Source organism: Suricata suricatta, chromosome 13 (genome assembly GCF_006229205.1).
Source record: "Suricata suricatta isolate VVHF042 chromosome 13, meerkat_22Aug2017_6uvM2_HiC, whole genome shotgun sequence".
NCBI lineage: Eukaryota > Metazoa > Chordata > Mammalia > Carnivora > Herpestidae > Suricata > Suricata suricatta.
The window spans coordinates 3,957,033-3,981,105 of record NC_043712.1 but is presented as its reverse complement, the minus strand read 5'-3'; the positions used below and the strand labels follow the sequence as shown (position 1 = coordinate 3,981,105).

Sequence of the window (24,073 nt, the reverse complement as noted above, 5' to 3'; positions counted from 1 at the left end):
ATACAAAATCAGCCAGCAACTAGAAAATTCTGCCTACACCTGGGATTTTTCGGCAGGTGACCCCAAGCATTACTCATCAAAGTGAAAAGACTCCCCGAATTTAGTCCTAGTTAAGCTCCCTGAAGGCAGAAAACCGAGTTTTTCTTTCTCCGAGACGCCGGAATCAGCGAGGCACCCTCCCCGCTGGCTCGGCCCCTCCTGACGGCAACCACGTCGCTGCGGCTCCCAGGGAGCGCACAGGGAACATTCTGTGCTCACAGGGAAGAAACACCAAAAATGCCAATAGTTATTTATTTTTGAGAGAGACGGGCGTGGGGGGGCGGGGGGGGGGGCAGAGAGAGAGGAGACAGAGAATCCCAAGCAGGCTCTGCAGTGTCAGCACAGAGCCCGACGCAGGACTCGAAGTCACAAACTGTGAGATCATGACCTGGGCTGAAATAAAACACCAGATACTTAACCAACTGAGCCACCCCGGCGCCCCACCCAATCATGCCGTTCTTAACGTTAAGAATTACACGAGATTGGCCACCAACTACCAAAGCAAAATCTTTATATTAGGCTGAGTGAACCTATGTTGAGCGTGAACATTGAGAGCCATACATAAAAAGCGTGATATGACAGCTACCATATAGGGATTCTGGTCCCCTCTCCCTACGCAGAGAGAGGCAAAGTGCGTCCTATTTTTGATCACCGAAAGGTCACGTGAAGGGTGCCGCATGACGAAAGCGTCCGGGCCCTCCAAACCCGCATCTCTACAACTCCGGGGGGAAAGCTCTCATAGCCACGCCCATTCTCAAGATAGCACTCTTCACTTGCTCTGAAACCTCCTGCAATCACGACACATCCTATGATCTCGGTGTCTAAAAATTTATCTCTAGCAGTGAGTGCTCTGTCCCCCTCGGTGGCACAGGCACATTACCTTCAACGAAAAAGAAGGGAGTCGGTGCCTGTGCCAGACCTCGCCATCCACGCCTCCTTCCTACCCCAGGGAAACACTGCCGAACGCAGTCCAGCCCCTCCTGAAGACCCCATCGGACGTGGGACGGAGCAGCGGGGGCCACACGTCCTCACCGCGCTGGGGAAAACGGAACTGACGCACATGCAAAGAAAAAAGAGAACAGTTCTCCACAAGGGAGACGTGACCTCCGGGGTCAGAATCTGAACAGGCACTCTTCCTTTGCTAGAAGCTTCTAACTCAAACCAGAGTGTCCGCTTTGGGGAGGGGCTGGCCACGCAGGGAGGAGAGTCACCCTCAGATGACTTCAGTCGAGAGCTATAGACCAGCATGGGGCTGAGTTAAAGGGAGACGCACTTGCCATTTAAACAGTAATTTGAGCATAATTATCCTCTCAGGTTGATACAAGATAGTTAGATTAAATAAATTAATCAATTACAAATTGCGCCGGCAAGCCCCGGTGCCTCGCTTCTCCTAAGGCCAAGCTGCCAGCTGCCCCAAGGCTGCACGTCACAGCCCCCGAATGGGAGCTGGCAGGTGACGGAGGGCAGGGGAGGCGCACGAGCCATCTGAGGGGCGGGCTGAGGGAGGGCTCTGCTGAGCCGTGACAATGGGAGCCTTAAACACAAGATCCATTACAGGCTGAACACCCACAGGCATTTACACATCAGGGCGGGAATAACTCTTCGGGCCGCCAGGAGTGGGGAGGCAGCAGCCGGGAATACGCCAGGCCCAGGACACAGCTAGAGGCCACCGTCTGCCAAGTGTGACTGGGACTCATGCCCTCTCTTACCGTCCTCCTCCCTCCCTGGCCTCCTCTCTTACCAGCCCCCTCCCTCCCCGGCCTCCTCCCTCCCCGGGCCTCCCCCCTCCCCAGCCTCCTCCCTCTCCAGACCCCTCCCTCCCCAGCCTCCCCCCTCCCCGGGCCCCTCCCTGGGAACTGCTGTCCGGAGGCCAGGTCAGTCTCAGCAGAGGAGCACCCGTCTTCGCTGACGTATTTATTAGCAGGCTCCTGAGAGCTGTCCTTCATTGAGCTCGGAGCCAGCTCTTCACCTGACGTTGGTGACCCCAGAAGGTAAGAAGTACTGTCATCCCCACTTAAAGAGATGGAAACTGAGGCTCCAGAGAGACGGAGGGGCCTGCCCAAGGTCACACAGGAAACAAACCGCAGAGCCCAGGTTCAATCTGGACACCTACACTGCCAGTGACGGAGGGGAGGTTGGAGGTAGATAAAAATATTAACCAATAATGATAATTCAGTTTCCGTTTCTTCTGTAAAAAGCATGAGTGAGCAGCTGAAAAACGAGCCCACGTGCAGAGGCGAGTGGTGGCGAGTCCCCGCGACAGGGGGAGAGGCAGAGACACACAATCCCGCAGAACCGCACGCACACAGCCACCAGCAGAGACCACGCCAGGAGAAGGCGGGCCGGAGGAACGAGTGACAAAAACGTACAGCAGCCCTGGGGATTTCCGGCTGCTGGTTCCGTCTACACCGCGTGACACGGCGTGGGTGACACGGGCGTGCCAGAAAGCAGGCTCCGTGCAGCCCGACTCACAAGTGGCCTTCTCCACCGCCTCAGGGGGACGGGCACACAGCCGCAGTGTGCGTTCAGGGACCGAGGCACAATCCCGTTCCGCTGTTGCGTCTCTGACCCGTCACGAAGAGTGTCCCCTCTCCGGGCTTCTGTGGGAAGAAGCCCCCGACAGTCTCCACCACCGGCACCACGCTGCTCGGCTTCAAACTTCAATCTTCAAACACACGGTTTCAAAACATTTTCCTCTTTTCCTTCAAAGTATCCACAAGTCTTCCCTTCGTCCCCCGTGACCCCAAAGCAGCCCCAGCTCGGAGCCGCCCTAACGGATCCGAGCCTCCCACTGGACCCGCAAGCACTTCTGCAGCACTGAGGGGCAGCTCGGGGAAGAACGTGGGGGGGCGGGGGGGGGGGCAAGGAGGCCGAACCACAGCTCCGGAAGCCAGGTCTCAGGTCAGACAGCGAGCCGCAGCTCCGAAGGAGGAAGGCGCTCACTCACACACAGGTCTGCAGGCCCGCCTCGGAGGGTCTGCCCAGCCCAGGTCAGGTCAGGTCAGGTCAGGGAGAGCGCGGGGTGATGCGCTGTAAAAATAACAGGGGCGCCTGGGGGCTCCGTCGGTTAAGCGCCGGCTTTGGCTCAGGTCATGATCTCACGGTCCGTGGGTTCGAGCCCTACGTCGGGCTCTGTGCTGACAGCTCAGCGCCTGGAGCCTGTTTTGGATTCTGTGTGTCTCTCTCTCTGCTCCTCCCCCACTCTCTCTCTCATTCTGTCTCTCTCAAAAATAAATATTATAAATAAATAAATAATAACAATACTCCCAGACCCTCTAATTCTTGTTGGAAGATTTTGCTTTTTATACTCATCCTGGTAGGAGACAGTTTTTGCAAAGCTGATTTGGCATACTTTAAATTTTTTATGTCTTTATTTTTTTATTTTGAGAGAGCGAGGCAGAGAGTGAGTGGGGGAGGGGCAGAGACAGAGAGAGACAGGATCGGAAGCAGGCTCCAGGCTCGGAGCTGTCAGCACAGAGCCCGAAGCAGGACTCAAACCCACAGACAGTGAGATCATGACCTGAGCCGAAGTCAGACGCTTAACCGACTGAGCCACCCAAGCGCCCCTGATTTGGCATACTTTAAAACTACATTGTTTTAAGGGCACCCGGGTGGCTCAGTCGGTTAAGCGTGCGACTTTGGCTCAGGTCATGATCTCACAGTTCGTGGATTCAAGCCCTGTGTCAGGCTCTGTGCTGACAGCTCAGAGCCTGGAGCCTGCTTTGGATTCTGTGTCTCCCTCTCTCTGTCTGTCTCTCTTGCTCTCTCTCTCTCTCAAAAATAAATAATGGTTTTAAAAAATTTAAAGAAAACCTATTGTTTGAACTTGATGTTTCTATAATAACTTTTACAGAATATGTAACACGCTAAATCACTACAAACTTGTTGTGCTGTATGAAGGGTATAAATATTTTGTTAATAAAATGCTTTGTTTACAAGTTTAAAAAAAAGAACAAACAATACTCCCCCGCCACGCGGTAGCTCTTACTCCTTTCGGGGCCACAGACGAATGAATGAATTCTGACGCTAAAGACGATTCCCCTGGGAGATGTCTGTACATACAGTCACGGACCCACCAGCGGCCTGAGCACAGTCCCGAACTGAAACTTCCTGCCTTTTGTGAAGGGGCTTTTTATACTACGAATTTTATCACATAACGTGTGGGCAAGCACGAGTCAGGGTGGGAGACAGAAGAAAGCAAACAGGCACAGATTAGAATACAGATCCACCCCCCCCCCCCCCCCCCCCCGCTTAAACTCCTTCTAGGTCACCCCTGCCAGTGCTGGCGGAGGCGCAGGCATGGATGAGGCGCTGTGAGAGCCAAGTTCAAAGACCATGTCTGTAGTCCTACAGGTCTGCGGAGCTAAGTTACTCTAACAACTCAAACGTAGAGACGCCACCACCAAAATAAAATTTTCTAACCCTGAAACTCTCTACAGGTAGAGAGTTATGATTCATGTAAGAGGTACTCTTTTGCCAGCCAACTTATATATTTAAGATAAACTACTGACAATGACTTTTATAATTTATATAAATGCTCAGGAACACAGAATCCATAATAAAGTTAGTAACTTTGGAAATTTCTTTTTTGTTGCTGTTGTTGTTTGTTTATTTATTTTTCACTTACATCCAAGTTAGTTAGCGTCTAGCGCGATGGTGATTTCAGGACTGAATCCAGTGAGTCACCGCCCACACGAAACACCCGGTGCTCGTCCCAACGAGCGGCCTCCTTAATGCCCCTTCCCATGCAGCCCCCCCGCCACAGCTCTCTGTATTTAAGTCTCTTGTTTTGTCCCCTTCCCCGTTTTTACATTATTTTTCCTTCCCTTCCCTTATGTTCATCTGTTTTGTATCTTAAATTCCTCATACGAGTGAAGTCACATAATACTGTCGTTCTGATTCTGCTCAGCATGCTACCTCTGATACCATCCACGTTGCTGCACGTGGCAAGATTTCATTCTTTCTGATCGCTGAGTAATAGTCCAATGTACATGTACGCCACACCTTCTTTACCTGTTCATCTGTCGATGGACATCTGGGCTCTTCCCGTACTTTGGCTGGTGCCAACAGCGCTGCGGTAAACACTGGGGTGAGTGCGCCCCTCCGGAAGATTCTACCTTGTGGAGACGACAAGGGGGGGGGGGGGCGACAGACTTCAGGGATCCGGGAATCAGATGACATATGAATCTCCTCGGGCACGTCCACCTGGTGGCCGGGGGCAGATCACTGTGAGCCCCTCTACAGTGACGTACGACCAAGGCACAGGGCTACAAGTCAAGCTCTGGCAACGCGGAGCTTCTGGGACAGCTAACCCGCCACGCTTCCGGTCCTCACATAGATGAGGCTTTCGATCTCCACCACAACCCTGGGAGACACTGTTAGCAACCTCATTTTACAGACCAGGAAGCAGGAGTAGCGGCCCAAGGTCACAAGCAGAAAGGGAAGAAGCAAGACTTGGGCCCAGGCCACGTGGCCCCACACTACACCGCCCCCCGCAGGCGGGCGACAGGAGGGCGCTTCCACACTCGGGGCCGCGCGTGCCGAGCTAAGAAGGGACCTCTGTAACTTTCACTGTTTGCTTTCTTTGCCCTTTTCACAAGTGCCTCAAAATAATCAAGACAATTTGCCTGCTGTCTGTATCCCCAAACTAGTTTAAGAAGGAAAAAAACACACTTAATATGCATTATCCTTCAGCAAGTCAAGCTGTGAGCAGAATCCACAAACCAAATAAAGACATCTCAGCAGCTGTGTGCTTGGGAAATACAGTGGTTAAAAGTCACATCTACCCAAAGCTAAAGAAAAGCGGGGCGCCTGGGGGGCTCAGTCGGTTAAGCGTCCAACGTCAGCTCAGGTCATGATCTCGCAGTTCATGGGTTTGAGACCCCGCATCGGATTCCGTGCTGACAGCTCAGACCTGAAGCCTGCTTCAGATTCTGTGTCTCCCTCTCTCTCTGCCCCTCCCCAACTCGGTCTCTGTCTCTGTCTCAACAATAAACAAACTATTAAAAAAAATATTTAAAAAAGAAAGACTAAAGAAAAGTCGGACCTGAAATCCTACCTAGGCCCACACCTCCTCCCCTCAAAAACACATGTTAGTAAAACTACAATACTGACTTCCAGGATTATTAAGCTACTTATTTAACTGAAGTGTCTTATTGCTTTGTTTTTCTCCGATGGGCCTGCCGGCCACTGGGAATGTGGTAAACAGGGCACGTCCCCGTCCCCAGCCAGGGAGATCCGTACACACAGCTCAACGGAAATCACACACAACGTGCACAACGGTGCAGGCTGCAGACGGACAGTCACCCTGCTCTGGGGACTAGAGACTCTCCCAAGGATGTGACCATAAAGCTGTGGAAAACGAAAATGAGAAGGGACACCCGGGTGGCTCGATCAGTTAGGCATCCGACCCCGGCTCAGGTCATGACCTCATGGTTCATGGGTTGGAGCCCCGTTATCAGGAGTCTGCTTGGGATTCTCCCTCTCTTCCTCTGTTTCTGCCCCGCCCCCACTCACACTTTTTCTCTCTCTCAAAATAAATAAACTTAAAAAAATGAAAGACCATGATTTAATAAAATAAAATGAATAAGTATGAATGAAACAAGAAAGGAGCAGAGCTCAGGGAGGGGGAAGGGCAAACAGGTGGCCAGGTGCCCGTTACAAACTACATTATGGAGTTTGTCTTGACCCTGAGCATAGGAATCACCAACGCATCTTAGGAGACTTACATGATCAAACTCGCACTGTGTCACTCTGACCCAGTGCGGGGCCAGACGGGGAGGTGGTGAGACCGGGAAGCCAGGGAGGAAGCCTGCCAACGACCTGGCCGTGGTGGGGAGCCTCCCCCACCCACCTGGCAACGAACGCTCACTGGGACCGAAGCGGGGGCCCCGTGCTGGTGCTGCGGGCCCGGCGTGAGGCCTGCTGCAGCTGGCGTGCAGACGGAGCGCGGCACCGGAGGGCTGGGACACCGCCTGGCCCAACCTGGGCTCTCCTTAACCCAGCCTGGAGTCCGACACTTCCCGCCGTCCACCGGACGTCAGCTGGCAGCTCGTCACCTCTGGCGAGGCCGGCCCGTTGTCCTCCGAAGAGCAGGAGCCGGGGACGGGAGGTGCGGCAGGCAGGTCATTGGGGACTGCCCTCCAGCCCACGCCAGCTACCGGGACTGCCAGTGTCCCCTGGGGACCAAAACCAAACTGGAGGCTTACGAGAGGCCTTGCCCATTTTGTGAGTCATCAGAAAACAGCAGCTCCCCCGAGATGTCTTCTGCTTAACCAAGAGCTTTGAAAACCTTCCTCGAAAATGACACGTGCCCAGCGCCGCAGCGCCGAGAACAGCGCGTCGCTCGTTGGAGAAGCCTCGGCAGCACAGCCGTCTTGCTGGCAAACTGCGGCGTCCCGGGTGCAGGCAGAGGCCCCAAGCACAGCACGGGGCGCCGCAAGGAAGGGCCAGCGGGATCAGGAGGGGGTTACGCCGTCCGGGCTACGGCAAAGCCGCTCTCTAATCTCAACATCTGCCCTCATCCACGTAATTAAATTAACGCGACTGCTCCATTTTGGACGGGGAACACAAGGGCTACCGGAGCACCGGTCCCCACGGCCCTCTGCGGACTGACACCAGAAAGGCCTTCAGAGCCATGCCAAGGTCTTCGCCAGCCATGCCAAGCTTGGGGGTAATCTAGCCAAGCGGGCACGTCTCTGCTGGCCCAAGTCACGTGTCTACGGACGGAGGTGCGGCGGACAGGAGCTGCGGTGACAAAAGGGAAGCTGACGGGACACCTGGGTGTCCAACTCTGGATTTCGGCTGAGGTCGCATTCTCCCAGATGATGGGTTGGAGCCCCACATTGGGCTCCATGCTGACAGCATGGAGCCTGCTTGGGATATTCTCTCTCTCTCTCTCTGCCCCTCCCCTGCTCATGGTCTCTCTCAAAATCAATGAATAAAACTCAAAAAAAAAAAAAAAAAGGAAAAGGAACATCCACTGAGTGCCCACTACGCGCTGGCCGCGTGCTGAGTCAGTCAGCACCCAGGGAGAGAAGTGTCTCAGACTCACTTTACAGGTAAGGGTGGGAGACACGGAGAGGAGCGACACCACCCCGAGACCCCCGCAGTGATTCCTACGGGAAGGCGCACTCGCACCGACTCCCTGAACAAAACTTTTCAACAGTCACCGGATCGTTTTCTGCTCACTAGGAAGGAGCCGAGAATTTGGTCTATCTCGAAGCTCCGGTGATTCCAATTCTCATCACAGACACCACGGATGATGCAGGAGTTTGAATCCGTGCACTCAGCTCCAGGAAGCATACTGAATTATAATGCGTGGCTTTAAATGGTGAGAGGAAGAAAGGATTGGGCAAACAGGCAATGGAGACGGCACAGGGCACCGGGCGGGCCCAGCCTGACCCTGGGGGAAGTGCTAAAGCCATTGGCATAAGGCCAACGTCCCCCAGGGGCAAAATCGTCCCTTAGGGCATCAGGTTATTTAAATGAAACTTAAACAGCCCCAGCTGCGAATACAGGGAGCAAGAATCACTACCACACAGCGCAGCGAACACACGGAGAGTGCTCTTACTGTAGAATCAAACCCGCTGGGTCAGGTCAAGAGCAGCAAGGAGGTCAGTACCCTGAAGCTGATGAGTGATTGTTCTTCTCCTCGGACCACAAATAAAAAGATACATAGTTAGTGTCCTCCTGCGATCAATGAGGACCCCTTAAAGCAAGCACAGTCTTAGGCTGGAGCAGGGTAAGGGCAAGCAGGCGACATGCCAAAGGCAAATAAACCAGAAAACTGTGTATTACAAGCAATAAATTTGCATTTGCATTAAGCATATGCCAGAATTAAAATGCACCAGGCTATAGGAACAGGATGGTATTTAAGATATCAAGACTCCAAGACACAGTTTCCTCTATGTTCAGACACGGCTCTAGATCAGCTGCATATGCACCGAAGTCACCCAGCACCCAAGACTTGTGCCACTTTCTGACGGCGAAGCCTGGTGAACTGAGATAACAGGAAGGCCACTACTTAAGAGGGAAGAAGGACCAGCGTTATTCCTGTGGTTATAAACCCAGGGGCTCTGGGCACTGACCTCCTCGGATCACATGAGAGATCTGGGTACAGGCTAAGTACCAGGGAGCGGGGAATGTACCGGTTTCGCCTCTAGAACAGTGCCTAGAACGGAGGAGGTGCTCATTAAGTAGGCAGTGAATGGGCGAATGTGATACTTCTTAGCAGAAAGCACACGACCCAAAGCATAGTCTAGAAACGGTCTTACAAGAGCAACCAGTTTCTCCTGTGTGAATGCACGCGCACACCCAAATCCGCAGACTCCCCGCTTCAGCACCTACTGTGCCCGGAGTCGTCAGGAAAGAGCCGAGCCTGGAACGCTTAGTGGCGGGAACTGCTGATGGGGGATCAATAATCAGAGAAGCCTCGGGCGCCCGGGGGGCTCAGTCAGTTAAGTGTCCGACTTCAGCTCAGGTCATGATCTCAGGGTTCATGAGTTCGAGTCCCGCATCAGGCTCTCTGCTGTTAGCACAGAGTCGCTTCAGATCCTCTGTCTCCCTCTCTCTCCCCCTCCCACTCACGCTCTCCCTCTCTCTCAAAAATAAAAATAACAGAGAAACCACGGTTATTTTGACAGCAAATGACTACGGTACAACGTAACTCTCCAACCTGAACCAGGCAGACACCCACTGACGGGGGTAAGATAGGAGCAGCAGGCGTCCTATGAACCCCGTGGAGGACACGTCCTGTTAAGAAGGAGGAAAAGTGGGGACCGGCACTACCTGTCACAGCTGTCCTCACACAGCCACCGTGCCAGCGAGGGCAGCAAGGGGCTCCCAGGAGGACACGACCCTTCCGGCCTTGCCCGGCAAAGGCGCGCTGACCACGTCCGAAGCTTCGAGCAGATGAAGGTGCCTGCCCCTCAGCACCTCGGGGCCTGGGCCGCCTCACGCACGGAAGCCCAGGCAGTTCCTGGCTCACATCACGCCCAGCCTGGGCCCTGGAGGCCTTACTCTGCACCCGGGCTGCAGGTGTCTTTGAATCACACCTGTCCCCAGTCCCTTCCCAGGTCATGTGGACTGAGCACTGCTCCTGCCTCACTGACGGGGGGTCAGCGGCTGCAAAAGCACCACTAAAAGGCAGTGCTGCAGTGGGCCTTCACAGCAGAGGGAGCCCCTCCGGGGGTCCGGGCATGCAGTTGACATTCATTTTCCAGCTGCCAGATACCGCAGCCCCATTAGAGGGCTGGCAGTACAGCCTTGGAGGGGCAAGACCTCCCGGATCGCTGAGGTCCCTCGGGGATCCCACCACTGGGTGGGAAGAGGCACGGTCCCTAGAGTTCGTTTGGGAACAGGGCAGGCTAGGGTGGGGGAGGGGGCGCAGCAACTACCAAGGGCCTAAGTGCTGGATGCCAGGTGCTCAGAGATGATGCCACAGTCCCAACCTTGGATACAAGGGGCCCGACCTGGACAGCAAGGGGCCAGGGCATGACAGGACCAGTGCAGCTGCTGAGATGCTATGGGGCAAAAACAGACAAGATCAGCTCTGCCTGATTATTCCAGAGGCTTCTCTGAAGCATCGCTGTAACCGGGATGAAAGAGGAAGTGGTACAAACCACACTCAAGAAGCTACCAGGTGCCCCAGAACAGGGACGGCCAGCAGCAGGTGCCCTCGACCGTGCTGGGCCCCCCGTGGTGGGACAGGGGTGTGGAACAAAACCAGAGATTTCAGCAAGGGCCTCCAATTCAGAGGGCTGTGATGTTTGCCAGTACAATAAGCGGAGGGGCGACCAAAGTTATCGACTTCCCAGGACTTGCCAGAACTGACCGGATGAGTAAACGGTCCCCAGGGGACGTGAGGGGATCAGCAAGTTCTGTTCACTTTGTCAAGTCAGCAGAGAAAAGCAGAAGGCGGAGCCAAGGCTCTGGCCCAGGGACAGGACCCAAACCAGCTCTACCAAGCCCGGGCAGCTGCAGGCTGGAGGCTCCCAGAACAAACACGTGACTGCAGCAGAAGCGCCCCGGATAAAGGGGAGTGTGGGCAGCAGCCCCAGAGCCAGAGGCCAGGCAGTCATGCAGCATCCCCCACCCCCCGCCCGTCAGGCACCCCCGGCCCTAGCCCAGGGATCCCCCAGATGGGGTCCAGCGGCCAGAAGACTCAGCGGAAAGGCCCTGTCACTCACTTTCGTCCCTCTCCTACAGCAGGAATCTGAAAAAGCCAAAGGGAAACAACAGAAGCAAATTCAGAAGGGAAAACACATACATAAATAATCTAAAAAGGAAAAGAGAAAGAGATTTAGAGGCTTCGATGTACCCATTCATATACTGTTTTATGACACATTTAGAAATAGCTACTGGCAATAATTACTGTTTATTAAATGCCATGATATATCCCACACTGAGCTAGAAACAATATCCACACTTCCTAATCAGACACTCAGATCAACGCTATGAGATTACAGCCCAGCAGACTGAGGCTCAAAGTCGAAATCCTAGTGTAGGACAAGGCTCAGTCTTGTGGGGTCACAAAGAGGCAGAGTGAGAGAAAAGCAGTCACGGTGTAAACACCAGGGCCTAATTTAGATGCATCTCAGAAGACTTCCTAGAGGAGGTAACAACTCAGCTGAGACCAAAATGAGGACGAGTTTTCCAAAGGGAGGAACAGAGAAGAAAGAAGCCCATGTGCAAAGGCCCTGAGGTGGAAAGATCATGGCCCCACGCAGCTCTGCGGTTCTTGTGGAGACAAGAACTAGCAAAAATAAGAGCAGGCAGAGTGAGAGGAAAGGAAGCTGAACCCTGAACTTCGCGTGATGAAACGGCATGGCTGGCAGCGGCTTTAAAGTACCCCGGTCCCCACACCCCACTGAGAAAGAGCGTCCTTACTTGTGTGTATATTTGACAGTTCCCATAATAAAAAGTTTGGGGTTCTTTTTTTCCCCAGAAGGGAGGGAGGGAGGACAGAGGCCAGATCACAGAGTCCTGTACCCGCACTGTCAATGGCAAACGGGTGGCACCCCGGGCGCTGGGCTACACACACAGGAGCAGTGCTCACGTACCCCTCACGGCCGCCCTCCCTTCCTTCTGGGGAAAAAGAAAGTCCCCCCTCCCAGGGGACTGTGCGTGCCGCCTGCAGAGGACGACACGGAGGCTAAGCAATCTGGCCGCAGGGCTGTCTGCCTCTGGACGCAGGCCCCTGAGCAGAGCCACCAGAATGCCTCCTACACCAGCCGGGGAGCTGGCATTCATCCTGAGAGTCGGAAGAAACCGCAGAGGAGCGACCAATCAGATGTGCATGTTATAGACCCTGGGGGGGGAGGGGGGGGCACAGACAGGAGAGCAGATTCGAAGGGGTGGGAATGGGCAGGAAGTCGGTGGGGAGGCCGCTGCGTCGTCCCGGGCGGTCCCGGAGGCCAGTAACAGTCAGGATGGAAAGGAAAGAGTAAGAGGTTTTCAAGAGGTGGAGTCCATCGATCCTGGTCAGCAGGTGTGAGGGACCGGGCACCCGGCTGGTGCCCAGTGCAAGGAGCAGCAGGGGGCAGAGGCTGGGGGCAGGGAGCGGCGGGTAGGATTTTAGTTCCGGACTCCAGTCTCTCGGGCCTCTGAGCCTCCGCGTGCAGATGTCTGGCAGGTGCTGTGACACATGGGCCTGGATCTCAGGAGAGAGACCCAGGCTGGCGACGGAGTGAGGTGGCACCACTGTGTGGCTGGCGAGCGAAGCCGCAGGAGAGGCGAGGCGGCCAGAGGAGGCTCCTACGAGGGGAGAGGGGAGAAACGGGAGAAACGCACGGATCGTCTGCGGCTCCTCCCCCAGCTCACACCGCCACCGAGAAGGGCAGACGAGAAGACGGGGAGGCGGGACATCAGATTCTCTCCCTACTTGTAATGACCCGCTTCCTTCCCCATCATCAACACGCAACTCACCGTGAGGAAAAACGATACGGGACAATTTCCTTTCTACTAACCGTTCCTGGAAGAGGAGAGAAAGTGCCCTTTTCAGCCTCTGGTTACGATCTACAGGAGGCTTCGGACAAACCACACGAACCTAGCCAGCCCAGAAAGGGCTAATGGGAGGCCCCCAGAGACAGACTGACTCCTGGGGGCCGGCGTGACACACGTCTGGCAGCCTCTGCGGCCGCCCAGGGCAGCTTCTACAGGGTTCCTGTTCCTTTAGAGGGAAAAAAGAAAAAAAAAAAGAGAGAGAGAGAGGCACAAATCTGATTCCAGGTAACAATAAAGTGGCAATTTTCAGAAACCACAACTAGTCCGTCGAACATAAAGATGTGGAATTAGGTCAAAGCCTTGGGATAGAAACCATTTAGAACCATGGGGGCACCTCTGGAGTTTCATCAGCACTGCACTCGGCGTGCTGCCCGAGGCCACTGCTGCCCAGAGAACCTCTGGCAGGTAATTTCCCACTGGCGCCTCCAGGCCGCCGCTCCGCTCTGGCGGATTCTGAGACGCACACACGAGTGCCGTGCTTCAGAAACGGAACCGGACAAGAGCCGCCCGTTTCCAGCCCCCTGCTTTCGTTTCCATGACCGCAGAAATGCACCCGTGACCCCGTGACGCTTCTTCCCAAGCTGAAGCCAAAAGGGACCTGAGAGATCGTCTTCACTGGAGCAGCGAGGAAGCCAGAACCCAGAGGGGCTCGGCCGCTGGGACACGGTCACCCGGCGGGGCACGCGGCTAGCCAGGCGACTGCCGAACTCAATGCGGGTCCCTCCAAAGCTCCGTCCCGCATTGTCACAACACGCACGCGGCCTTCTGAACGCTCCACCAGAGACGCATGCCGGGCTGGGCCGAGCTCCCGCTGGTGCGGGCCCGCCACACACCCAGTTCTGGGCGCCGGGGCCGGGGGCGCAGGCGTGAGCCCAGAGTCCTCCCGCAGCCCCGACGTGGAGGCCTTGCTCACCTGTCTGATGAGGAGGCCAAGACAGAGACAGCTTGTGTCACTTGCCCCAAATCAGAAAGCTGACACAGAGGCCTGGGGAGTCAAACCCGAAAGAGCCTGACCCCAGAGCCCTGCTGGTCACAGACACCCAATTTACAAAGTGGACGGAATCCAAATGTTTATTTTTATACTGGCCTTTGTGTGCAAGCATTTTCCCAAAGAAGCAGCGCAAGAAATCCCAGGTTAGAGGCGCCTGGCGGCTCAGCCAGTTAAGCATCCAACGACGCTAGATGTTGGGTTAGGTCAGGATCTCATGGCTCATGAGCCCCACATCAGACTCTGCGCTGACAGCATGGAGCCTGCTTAGGATTCATATTTTCTTTCTTTCCCTCTCTCTCTCTCAAAATAAATAAACTTTTAAGAAAAGAAAGAAATCCCAGACCAGGGCGCTCTGGCCAGGTCAGACGTCTTCGTGAGTGCCCCAGCGAGAGGGCTCCCCCTCACTCCGGATGAGCGGGCTGCCCTGAGCAAAACACAGCCCTTCTCCACCCCTCCCCTGCAGTCCCCTCCTTCCTCCCTGAGGCATCTTCCCGGGACCCTCATCCTGCCCTGACTGCCCGCCCCTCCCACATGCCATCCTACCCTGTCCCAACCCAGGGCTCCACGCTGAGAGGTCAGCAACCCTGCTCACCAAACTCCCAATCCCCTCGCCCAACCTCCAGGCTCTAGGAGGACAGATCTCCCACTAGGGCACCTTACTGATACCTGCGCTCAGGCTTCCCCAGAGCAAAAAGGTGCTGACGACCTAAGAGAATCTCTCAGCGGCAGAACTGCAGAAACCTACACCAAAACCAAGTTTGGGGAGCTGTGCGATGGAGCAGAAACCGCTGACAGAGGGCCCAGCGCAGCCCGGAAGTCCGTCCCTCGTGTCTGTGAAGGTAAAAGCAGCTCAGGCCCCGAGAGGATTAACTCAGTGCCAGGCCAGTACTTCACCAGTACTACCCTGGTCAGCCTCGACATAGCTTTCCACGGTGGCTATGATTATCCTCCCCATTTCACTGAATAGAAAAGGTGGGCCCCACAGCTGTCAGAGAGCAGAACTAGGACGTGAACCACGGCAGCCCAGCTCCAGAGCCCACGCTCTTGACTGCTGAGCAGCACCGTCACTCCAGAGACAAATACACACGTACACCGCTACCCCGCCGGCGACCGCAACTACCACCTCCGTCACGCCGGCTGTGGGAGTGTGCTAGGGCACTCTACGTGCACGATTTCATTTAATCTTTACTACAACACCGTGATGCAAACACTAGCATGATCCCCACTGTACAGAGGAGGACACTGATGCTTTAAAAGAGTTTCTCCCTCACTTGGTGAAAGGCACAGCGTGAGCGCAGAGGTGGATCAGAACACCGGCAGCCCGACTCCAGGACTTAGCGGGAAGGCGCGGTGTCTCTAGCTATCATCTCCTCTGCGTCTGATTCCAACAGTGTCTATTTTGTTTGGTTGTCCTTTTTCTGCTTGGGTTACTCTTTGTTCTTTTCACACTGGCTCCCGGGGCATCAAGACGTGGGGGTGGGGAGGGAGGAGGCGGGTGGAGGGCTGGAGGCTGACCAGGGCAGCCACTCCTGGAGCCAAAGCGCCGAGCGAGCAGCGGCGGTGCAGGTCACACGCTGGTGAAAGAACACCCAGAGGACGCCACCTGTGCCAGCGACACGGCCAGTCCCGGACGTCCTGGTCCTAAGTCATGATGAGGAGTCAAGGCCTGGGTGGCATTTAACTGATTTTCTTTCCTCGTTATGTGCTTAATGAATCTGTGGTCGCCAAGCATGTGTCAGAGATAAACTGATTCTTTTCTCCGGCGGGCCTGGCGCTAAGGCAGATGCCAGGACCAGAAATCAGGGACCGACAACCCCCAGAGACGGACGACCCCCCCCAGAGGCCAATGGAACGGACCCTCCGCCTCCCAGGTCGCACACCACCGCCAAGACGTCGGCCCCCACACGGCCCCTGACGTCGGTGCCTGAGCTCACATGCGCCTGACCCCAGAAGACCGCGATCGGCCCCACCCCTCCGAAGCCCCAGCCCTCGGCCCGGCTCTCTCAGAAAGGACACGCAGGTCACAAGCGTCGCAGCCAACCTCAGCCCTCAAGGAGCCTACCGTCAGTTCCCCAACTGCCCTCACGCTGTCCTTCCACACGACCCTCTGGAAGCCGGCCCGGCCTCCTCCGTCACAGGATCTCAGAATGGTCTCTCGTCTCCAAGTAGTGACCGGACTGCTCCGTGATGGCAAAAATGGAAACGTCCTATCGCATTCCATCAAAACACACTAGCAAGCAAACCACAAAAGGGGTTGTAAATTAAAAATTCAACAGAAAAGGCTTTTATTTTCTCTTTCATTCATTCAGTGAAATTTAACCAAATGCTCGCTGTGTGCCAGGCGCCTCGCTAGGTGCTGGGACGCCCGGCAGGGAAGGGGACAGACGTGGCCCTTCTACTCAGAGACGTGAAAGAGACCAGAGCCCCGGAAGGAAGAGGCTCGATCTAAAACAAGCCCACCCCGCTGGCCCAAGAAGCAGACCTGTGAGGGGCACCGTCAAGGACGGATGGGAGGGAGCCAGCCGCCCCGGCGACTGGAAGCCAGGTAACTCCACGCTGAAGGAGAGGCCAGGGAGGCAGGACGGAGGGAAAGCCTGCAGCCCTGCCAGCTCAGTGTTCTCGGAACAGAAAGCAGCTGTTTCTCTATTAAAATGAAAAATGAAGCAGGTGGAAACAAAGCGTGGCGGCAGCACCTTCCTCGGGCCCCTTTCCCACCCCTCCTCTCCCTACCCCTAACCCCCACCCCCACCCGCGACGAAAGTGACCCTTCAGGGTGTCCTCCGCCTCCCATGTCACCTGGGAAAGGCTGCAACCTTAGCCAGCCTTTCGGGCAACTGCACAAGCAGCCTCTACCACAAATGACAAAAGTCAAAGTCAGAAAGAAGAGCCCAGTGACAGGACGCCGGAGACCTTCGGGGAGGGACCTCCGGAAGAAGTTCAGCACATCTGAACATAATCAGCCACGCAGCGTCCACGTGGACCATCTTCCGGCAAGGACAGCGCGGATGCCAATTATTCTGTGCCCTCGTCAAGAGAGCCTGTCACCCCTCTACAGGACAATTATCCATAGGTGCACGATAGTTAAAAGCTGAAGTCTTTCCCCAGTTCAGCACGGAGAAAGTGCTGCTCACAGCAATTTGCTATCATTTCATTAGATTAGATTAATTTTTAAATGTGTTATCCTAACAATTATCCCAACTACCATGTAATTAATATTCCAACTGACTTTACAAAAAGTACAAAATCCCCTAAAGGAAATAATTAGTCATTAAGCACGAACGAGACTTTCCGATGGCCAGCAGCGCATAAACAGAAAGCTCGCGCGTCACGGTGGCATCAGGCCCGCGCCACACGCCCTTCCCTTCTCAGCCAGCGGTGCTAAAGCTGACCCTGGCAAGTTACCCTAAACTCCACTTAACATATTGATGCGCTTACTTAACCTCTTTGAGGGTAAAATGATGAGTGAGGACGGCTTTAACAGTTAAAAAGCTCTTTTTCATTTGGAGGAGAGGCAAAATAAACACATATGATTGCTTGCTGCTTCCATCCCCGGCTTGAAATTAGATTTCTGGCTTACTTCTTGGGGCTACTTCTTGAGTTTATTGAAGAACCGCACATAAGACATCCTTCCCGTGGTTTCTCTCTTGCCTTTCAAGGCTTCGAGTATTCCCGTAACCTACCTTAGTCCTTTCTAGAGTAAGGTAAGGTATAAAGTCAGGGTCCAACGGGACATAATCTATCATAATGGAAGTAAAAACCCTGTTTTGCCTGCAGCCCACCCACCCTGGAGGACTGGCGGGGCCGTGAGCCCCTGCGTGACCTCAGCAGGGAGGCGTGCAGAGGGTGATCATCGGGGATGTCCGCCCAGGACAGGAGCAAGTCTGGGGGCCCACGTACCATGTATCTGTCATCCCCATCTTTCAATAAACCATTATAAATTAGCGAAACGCGTAAGGATCCATGAATAAAAGAGAACGTATGAATTGCTTCTAGAATGAATGTCGAAGGGGAAAAATGTTTTCCATGGTCAAAAACCTTACACCAAAATGGACTGAAGCATCGAGCTTGGAGGAAAGAAGTCAGGAAACGCAAATTTTGGTCCGGCTGTGAGGCCGCGAGCCAAGCAGTTTGGTGCACTTCGGTTTGCTCAGCTATAAAATAAGGGTAAAACTAAACATCTGTTACTCATACTCTTTGTTTCTACTAATCAACGGTGCAGGCACCCCAAGCCCGCCCCTGCTCTGCTGGGGCGCTAGGGAGCCGAGGAGACGGCCGATGGAAGAACCCTACAAAGGCTCACCAGCCCAGAACAGGACTGACACCCCTCTTTACAATCGATTTTCATCCATAGCATCCTCAGGAGAAGTTCTGTAAATACCTAATATTTATTTTCCTTAATACACCTCTTCTCCGCCTTGGAGCAAGGGGAAGGGTCAAGGGCAGGGACGCTTATATTTTAAGATACTATTAAATTCGGCGAACAATTAAACTACCTTCATTCAAAAGTCAAGTGCCATCGCTTCCATTGGAAACCAGTCACTCCCCCCGGAGTGCTGTCACTAGTGGTCCTGCGATCAGCCCAAGTCTTCCCGCCACTGAGAAGTCTCCACAGCTCTAGCCTCTTCCAAAAACACTGCCCACGTGACACACCAACGCAGCTTCCGTGTCCAAACACCAAAAAGCAAGCCCTTCTACCAGGAGTCGAACCAGAAATAAGTCACACAGGCACCAACTGATCAGATCCCACCCAGGCCCCAGGTCAACTCTCGTAAGGAGGACCTACAGTGTCCCTGGGAAAGCAAGGACGCGAGAACAGGAGGGCAGAGCTGTCGGCGTGTCTGGTAGGGCTGGGGCGTCTCACGTCTGGCTACGGCAACGAAGTCACTGTCTGCCGGCACTCCCTCCTTTCGGGAGCCGCCTCTCCAGCTGCAAGGCGCCCCACCTCCCGGGCTTCAGGTGATCCGTAACAGCCGATCGGAGGGCCCCACCCCTGGACCCAGGGCCTGTTTGGTTAGATAGGAGCCACCTGCGAAGCAGGGCGCACATCCCTCTGCAGGGTCTGGCGTGACACCCGATCGCCTGCTACAAGAACCAGGCAAATGTGTGACGGCCAGGCCGTCTTTTCCACCCACACAGGCGCCAGCCAGCACAGCGAAGCAGGCCCAGAGAGCACGGGGAGGGGCAGCTCCCCATCCTCCAGGCGCCCTGATCCTCAAGACCAAACTGGGTTTCTGTCCACAGCAGCCCAGAGTTTGGGAGACAAGCCCTGTGGGCTAAGGGCTGGTGTCAGAGGTCCAAGTTCTTTCTTGAGTGCCCCCGTTCCGTGACAAATCACTCCTCCCTGAATCTCAGACTTCGCTGCTAGGGCTCTACCTCAAACCAAAGTATACTAAGTACCACTGAGAAGCTCAAAGGAAAACTGCACACCGGAAAAACCATCAGTGCTCACCTGTCATCCAAGATGCGGGGGGAGGGGACCACAGAAAAGAGGGAACAGACGATGGATAACTGGAGGGGAGCAGAGCATCTCACAAGCAGTAACTGAGAACCGTCTCTGGAACAGTAGCACAGTCTAATGAAAAAAGCTTCCAAAATCATTCTAGACGCATATTCTAGTTCTTTATCAGCAAGAGAAAAAAAAATACACAACAACCCAAAGCGCCCAAACAAAAGGAACTTGTCAGTAAACACGCTGTTTCCAGGCTTGTGAGCCTAATTTGTCCCGTTATTTTTAGACTAGAGTTTAGTTTCCCTTCGCAGCTGTCCCAGGGTCTAGGCCCCAGGCCTGCCTGCTGATGGAGGTCACGCGGACCAAGTCCCATGGAGCCTGTTTAGAACAATCTCCCACAGGAGGCACCTGGAGGGGCGGGGCTCAGCCTGTTGACCTCCAACTTCGGCTCGGGTCACGACCTCACAGTTTGTGGGTCAAGCCCCGTGTCGGGCTCTGTGCTGACAGCTCAGAGCCTGGAGCCTGCTTCGGATTCTGTGTCTCCCTCTCTCTCTGCCCCTCCCCCACTCACGAGCAAGCGCGAGCACGCACGCTCGCTCTCTCTCTCTCTCAAAAATAAACATTCAAAAATTAATAAACATTAAAAAATTTTAATTGAAAAAAAGAACAATGCCCCTCAGGCGCAGCCTACGGTAATTAGAGAGTAGAGAGAATAGTCTGACAAACAGCACTCTTCTGGGGTGTTCTTCCGGTGACCATAGGGGAACATTCAGACCACCGGTCCTTAACCTTCTGGGGGCCATGGATGGGTCCACACCTGATGCAAGCTAGGAAGTCTTCCCCGGGGGGGCAGAGACACGCACATATCACAACACTTTGCATATGATTTCAAAGAGTTCGTAAAAGCTGCCTCCTACACCGGGTCTCCGGGTTAAACACACCTGACTCAGACCTTCTTAAAAAAAAGTAATTACCTAAGCACCATGTTTAATCCTCAGAGACTCAGAGGACTATGAAATAGCTCATAGGGAAATCCCAATGCTGTTACCCTGTGCTGAATCAAAAACAAAACAAAACAGCAAAGAAACACTTAGCCTCACCTTCTGCATTTATGAAATGTAAGAAAACTCGGCCTTCTCTCTATGAGCTCCATCCCTGACGTATCTCGCTTACCTTGTTGGACCATTTATATGCTTGCAGGAGTTGGCTGTAGAGAGGGGTTTTGTCCTGCACGGGGTCCAGGCTTAGCAGCCCGCTGTTGTGGAGAGGATGGTTCTCAGAAGGCTTGCCCACCAAATTGCTCAGACGTTCCAGCTCGCTGAAAAACAAAGAGATAAAGGAGATAAACCTGAGTCTCCTGAAGCTCCAGCTTTTAGCCAACCACACTGGTCAAAGGCTGGTCTTCAAACTGTCCATCAGAAGTCTGGGAGGAAGAAATGCTTTGAAAGGTTAAGATCAGGGACCATCAAGAAAACGCCTACCTGGGAGCTCATCCTATGTTAAAATCGAGCCCTCCGGTGCCATTCTCAAGGAGGGAAAAAGTTAAGAGCAGTGGAACCAAGAAGACTCCTAAAATCGGGATTTAACAACTTGGATTATTCTCAGGGTGGGGACGGGGAAGGGTAGGCGACTTTCTGGAATTTTGAAATGTGGGGAAATACTTTCTCTCGAGGAGTTTTCACACCCACATACAGATCATTACATCTGGCAGAATGGCAAGAACCTGAATAAATGATAATTATTTATCATTCACACAGGAAGAGACTAGTACCTGGTACTTCCCAGACGGTGCAACTTAACAAAACAAAGAAGAGATAAAATAAACAAATGGAACAGGAAACCACCACCGAGGGGGCTGTGTCAAACACACACACTTCAGTCTAGCAGAACTCCAGAGAAGCCTGGGAAAGTGAGCCAACAGCAAAAGCACATTCCAGGAGCACGTTCTGTGGGGCCAGTCTCAAACTGTCAACAAAAGACTCTCTAGGAACGGCTTCTGATGCCACACTCATTTTGGAATGTTCAGCCACCTTCTTGGCACTAGGGTATAAGGATTTAAAAAGGTGACAGAACGTAAATATTCTCGAACCTTCTAGAATGGTGAAGGGTTATAGATCCTGAACGTTTTACTAAAGGAAGCAAATGAGGGAGGAAACAGCAAGAGAGGAGAGAACAGCCAGAGCACCCCCCCGCCCCCCCGCCAAGCAGGGAAGTATTAACTGGCGCTGCGCCGCAGAACAGCAAGGGGATGTGGGAGTTGAGGGGCCATTTCCTGGCTTCCCACCAAAAAAAGAATGGCAACGACTTGGGAAAAAAATCAAAAGAGGCACCCATCATTCGGTCACCACCTCCTCCTCCATTCTACTCCTCCTTCCATCTGGTTACTAAGGCGACCAAATGGGGGGGGGCGGAGTCCACAATTCCAGAAATTGTAGGATGACTCTCTCACCCAATGCCTCTCCCTGCCAAGGTCTGAGAGGCAAAAGGCAGAGGTCCTGTGGGTCTAACCTCCTTGAGAAGGGTCACCTTCTTATGGAAGAGAAGTTCAGGACCTAACCAATTAAAGAGTTCCGGCTATGTGCTGGGCTGCTTACAATCACCCTTTCACTCAATCCTTAAACAACAGGTAGAGAGTAGAAGAGAGTGACTTGTAAGGAACAGAAAGAAACGTGCCATCCTTAGCCCTTTAATTAATACTGGGGGAGGCCCTTAAACATAAGTGATTAAGCTGGTTTGGGCCGAGATTAGGTCTCTCTCCAGAGGAAGAAACTGACCAGGAGCAGAGTGGGCGTGAAGTCCCGATCAGGTGGTTTTGAGGGGTGGGGGTGTAGGGGAGAGGGAAAGATACAGATCAAGGCCTGTTTCATCGTGTCTGGAGGTGGACAAGTGTGGAACTGATGGATTCCAGGTTCAGGGGCGAGGTACTGGGTGCTAATCAGATCGAGTGCACTTGGGTTCGGGGCAGCCCCGGCTGGTCCTGTTTGGCAGTACTTGATCAGACACCGTGGGGCACTGAGGGCCTACAGGTGAGAAACCTGCGAGGCGGAGATGAGCAGTGGAAGTTCGTGGGAAGAGCGCGTCTCCTCGTCAGGAACCGAACGACCACACGGGAGGTCCAGGGCGGCGGGAGGCGGCCAGGAATAGGAGGCCAGGAGAAGGGAGACGAGAAAGCGGGGGTGGGGGACGGGGTGTCCCTGGGGAACGGCCATGGGCTGGGAGAGGAGGGAAAGACAGCAAGGGAGCAAGAGACTGAGAGCAGCCCCTGGCTAGGAAGACTCGCGCGGGGTCGGGACAGGGTGGGCGCCGGGCGGGTCCCCGACGCTGCCCTCTCCAGCCGGTACCTACTTGAGGTCCCGGTTGACCGAATGCAAGTTGTCCTGGAAGTGCGCAATGAAGGCCTTCTCCCGGCCCTCCAGCGTCTCCTTGTTCCGCATGCCATCCTTCAGGCAGTCGAACACCCTGCTCACGCTGGAACGCAACGCCTGGATGGCACTGATGGCCTGAGCAAAGGCCTCCAGGTTCACTCCGACACTTAGCACGTCCGCCATGTTGCCGCCGCCACAGCGGGCTCGCCAAAGCCGGCTTCGTGAGCGAAAGGCCGCGCTCACTGATGACGCAGGCCCTCGAAGGCCTCTGGGAAATGTAGTTCTCGCGGGGTGGGGCCGCCCAGGTGGTCAGTATAGGCCTACTTTGCCCGAAAGGGCGTTTCCACTCAGGTGAACGAATGAGTGGGCAGGAAAGTGATCGCCTAGATGTGTGGAAGTCAGACTGCACTCTCGGCTTTCTTAATGGTGACAAGGAAATACAGAAAGTTCCCATGTTTACCCAGTCTTGTTCCCTTAGGAATCACAGGGAAATGAAATGCTCAGAGCAGTGAAGGGTCCACAGAGTAAAGGATTATGACCCACTGGGTTAAATGAATCCATATTCTTTTATTTTTATTTTATTTTTTAAACATTTGTTAATTTATTGGGGGGAGGGGCAGTGAGAGAGGGAGACACAGAATAGGAAGCAAAGCAGGCTCCAGGCTCTGAGCTGTCAGCACAGAGCTCGATGTGGGGCTCCAACCCACGAGCGGTGAGATCATGACCTGAGCCAAAGTCGGAAGCTTAACCGACTGAGGCACCCAGGCACCCCAATACTCTTAAATAAATGAAGGGGGAGGAAATTTCTTCTCTATGGTAGAATGCCAACCGATAAAAGTAGAAGAAAGGATGGGGGAAAGTATCATTTAGCAACCATTAGAATAATAATTGATTCAGGCAGGAATCAAGGAAACTGGATATTTGCATCGCCTCCAAGTATCATCCCACCAGACCCCTATTAATTAAGGGAAAAATAATGATCCAGCAATTTCACTGGTTATATAGTCAAATTTCTGGTTATATACTCAAAAGAAGGCAAAGTGGGGACTGGAACAGACATTTGTGCCCTCAAGTTCATAGGAGCATTATTCACAATCGCCAAAAGGCTGAAGCAACCCAAGTGGACATCTTGGAATAAGATCATGAACAACATGTGATATCTACATACAAGGGAATATCTATTCAGCCTTTAAAAGAAGGGACATTCTGACTGACACCTGGTGA

At 53.9% G+C, this 24,073-nt stretch overlaps 1 protein-coding gene across 3 annotated transcripts in view; it reads right to left on the bottom strand.

The window, feature by feature from the left end:
• MED27 (mediator complex subunit 27) overlaps nucleotides 1-23,078 on the bottom strand; it is a 216,660-nt gene extending 193,582 nt beyond the window's left edge. For 2 of the 3 annotated variants that reach the window (XM_029920003.1, XM_029920004.1), the window contains exons 1-2: nucleotides 22,830-23,077; nucleotides 20,658-20,802 (exon numbers count right to left, since the gene is read on the bottom strand). In XM_029920003.1, the coding sequence (XP_029775863.1) occupies nucleotides 20,658-20,802; nucleotides 22,830-23,032 (348 nt within the window). In that variant the 5' untranslated portion in view covers nucleotides 23,033-23,077. Of the gene's footprint in view, nucleotides 1-20,657; nucleotides 20,803-22,829 lie in introns of all 3 variants that reach the window. The other variant, XM_029920006.1, reaches the window with a different exon arrangement.
• Nucleotides 23,079-24,073: the final 995 nt, after the last annotated feature.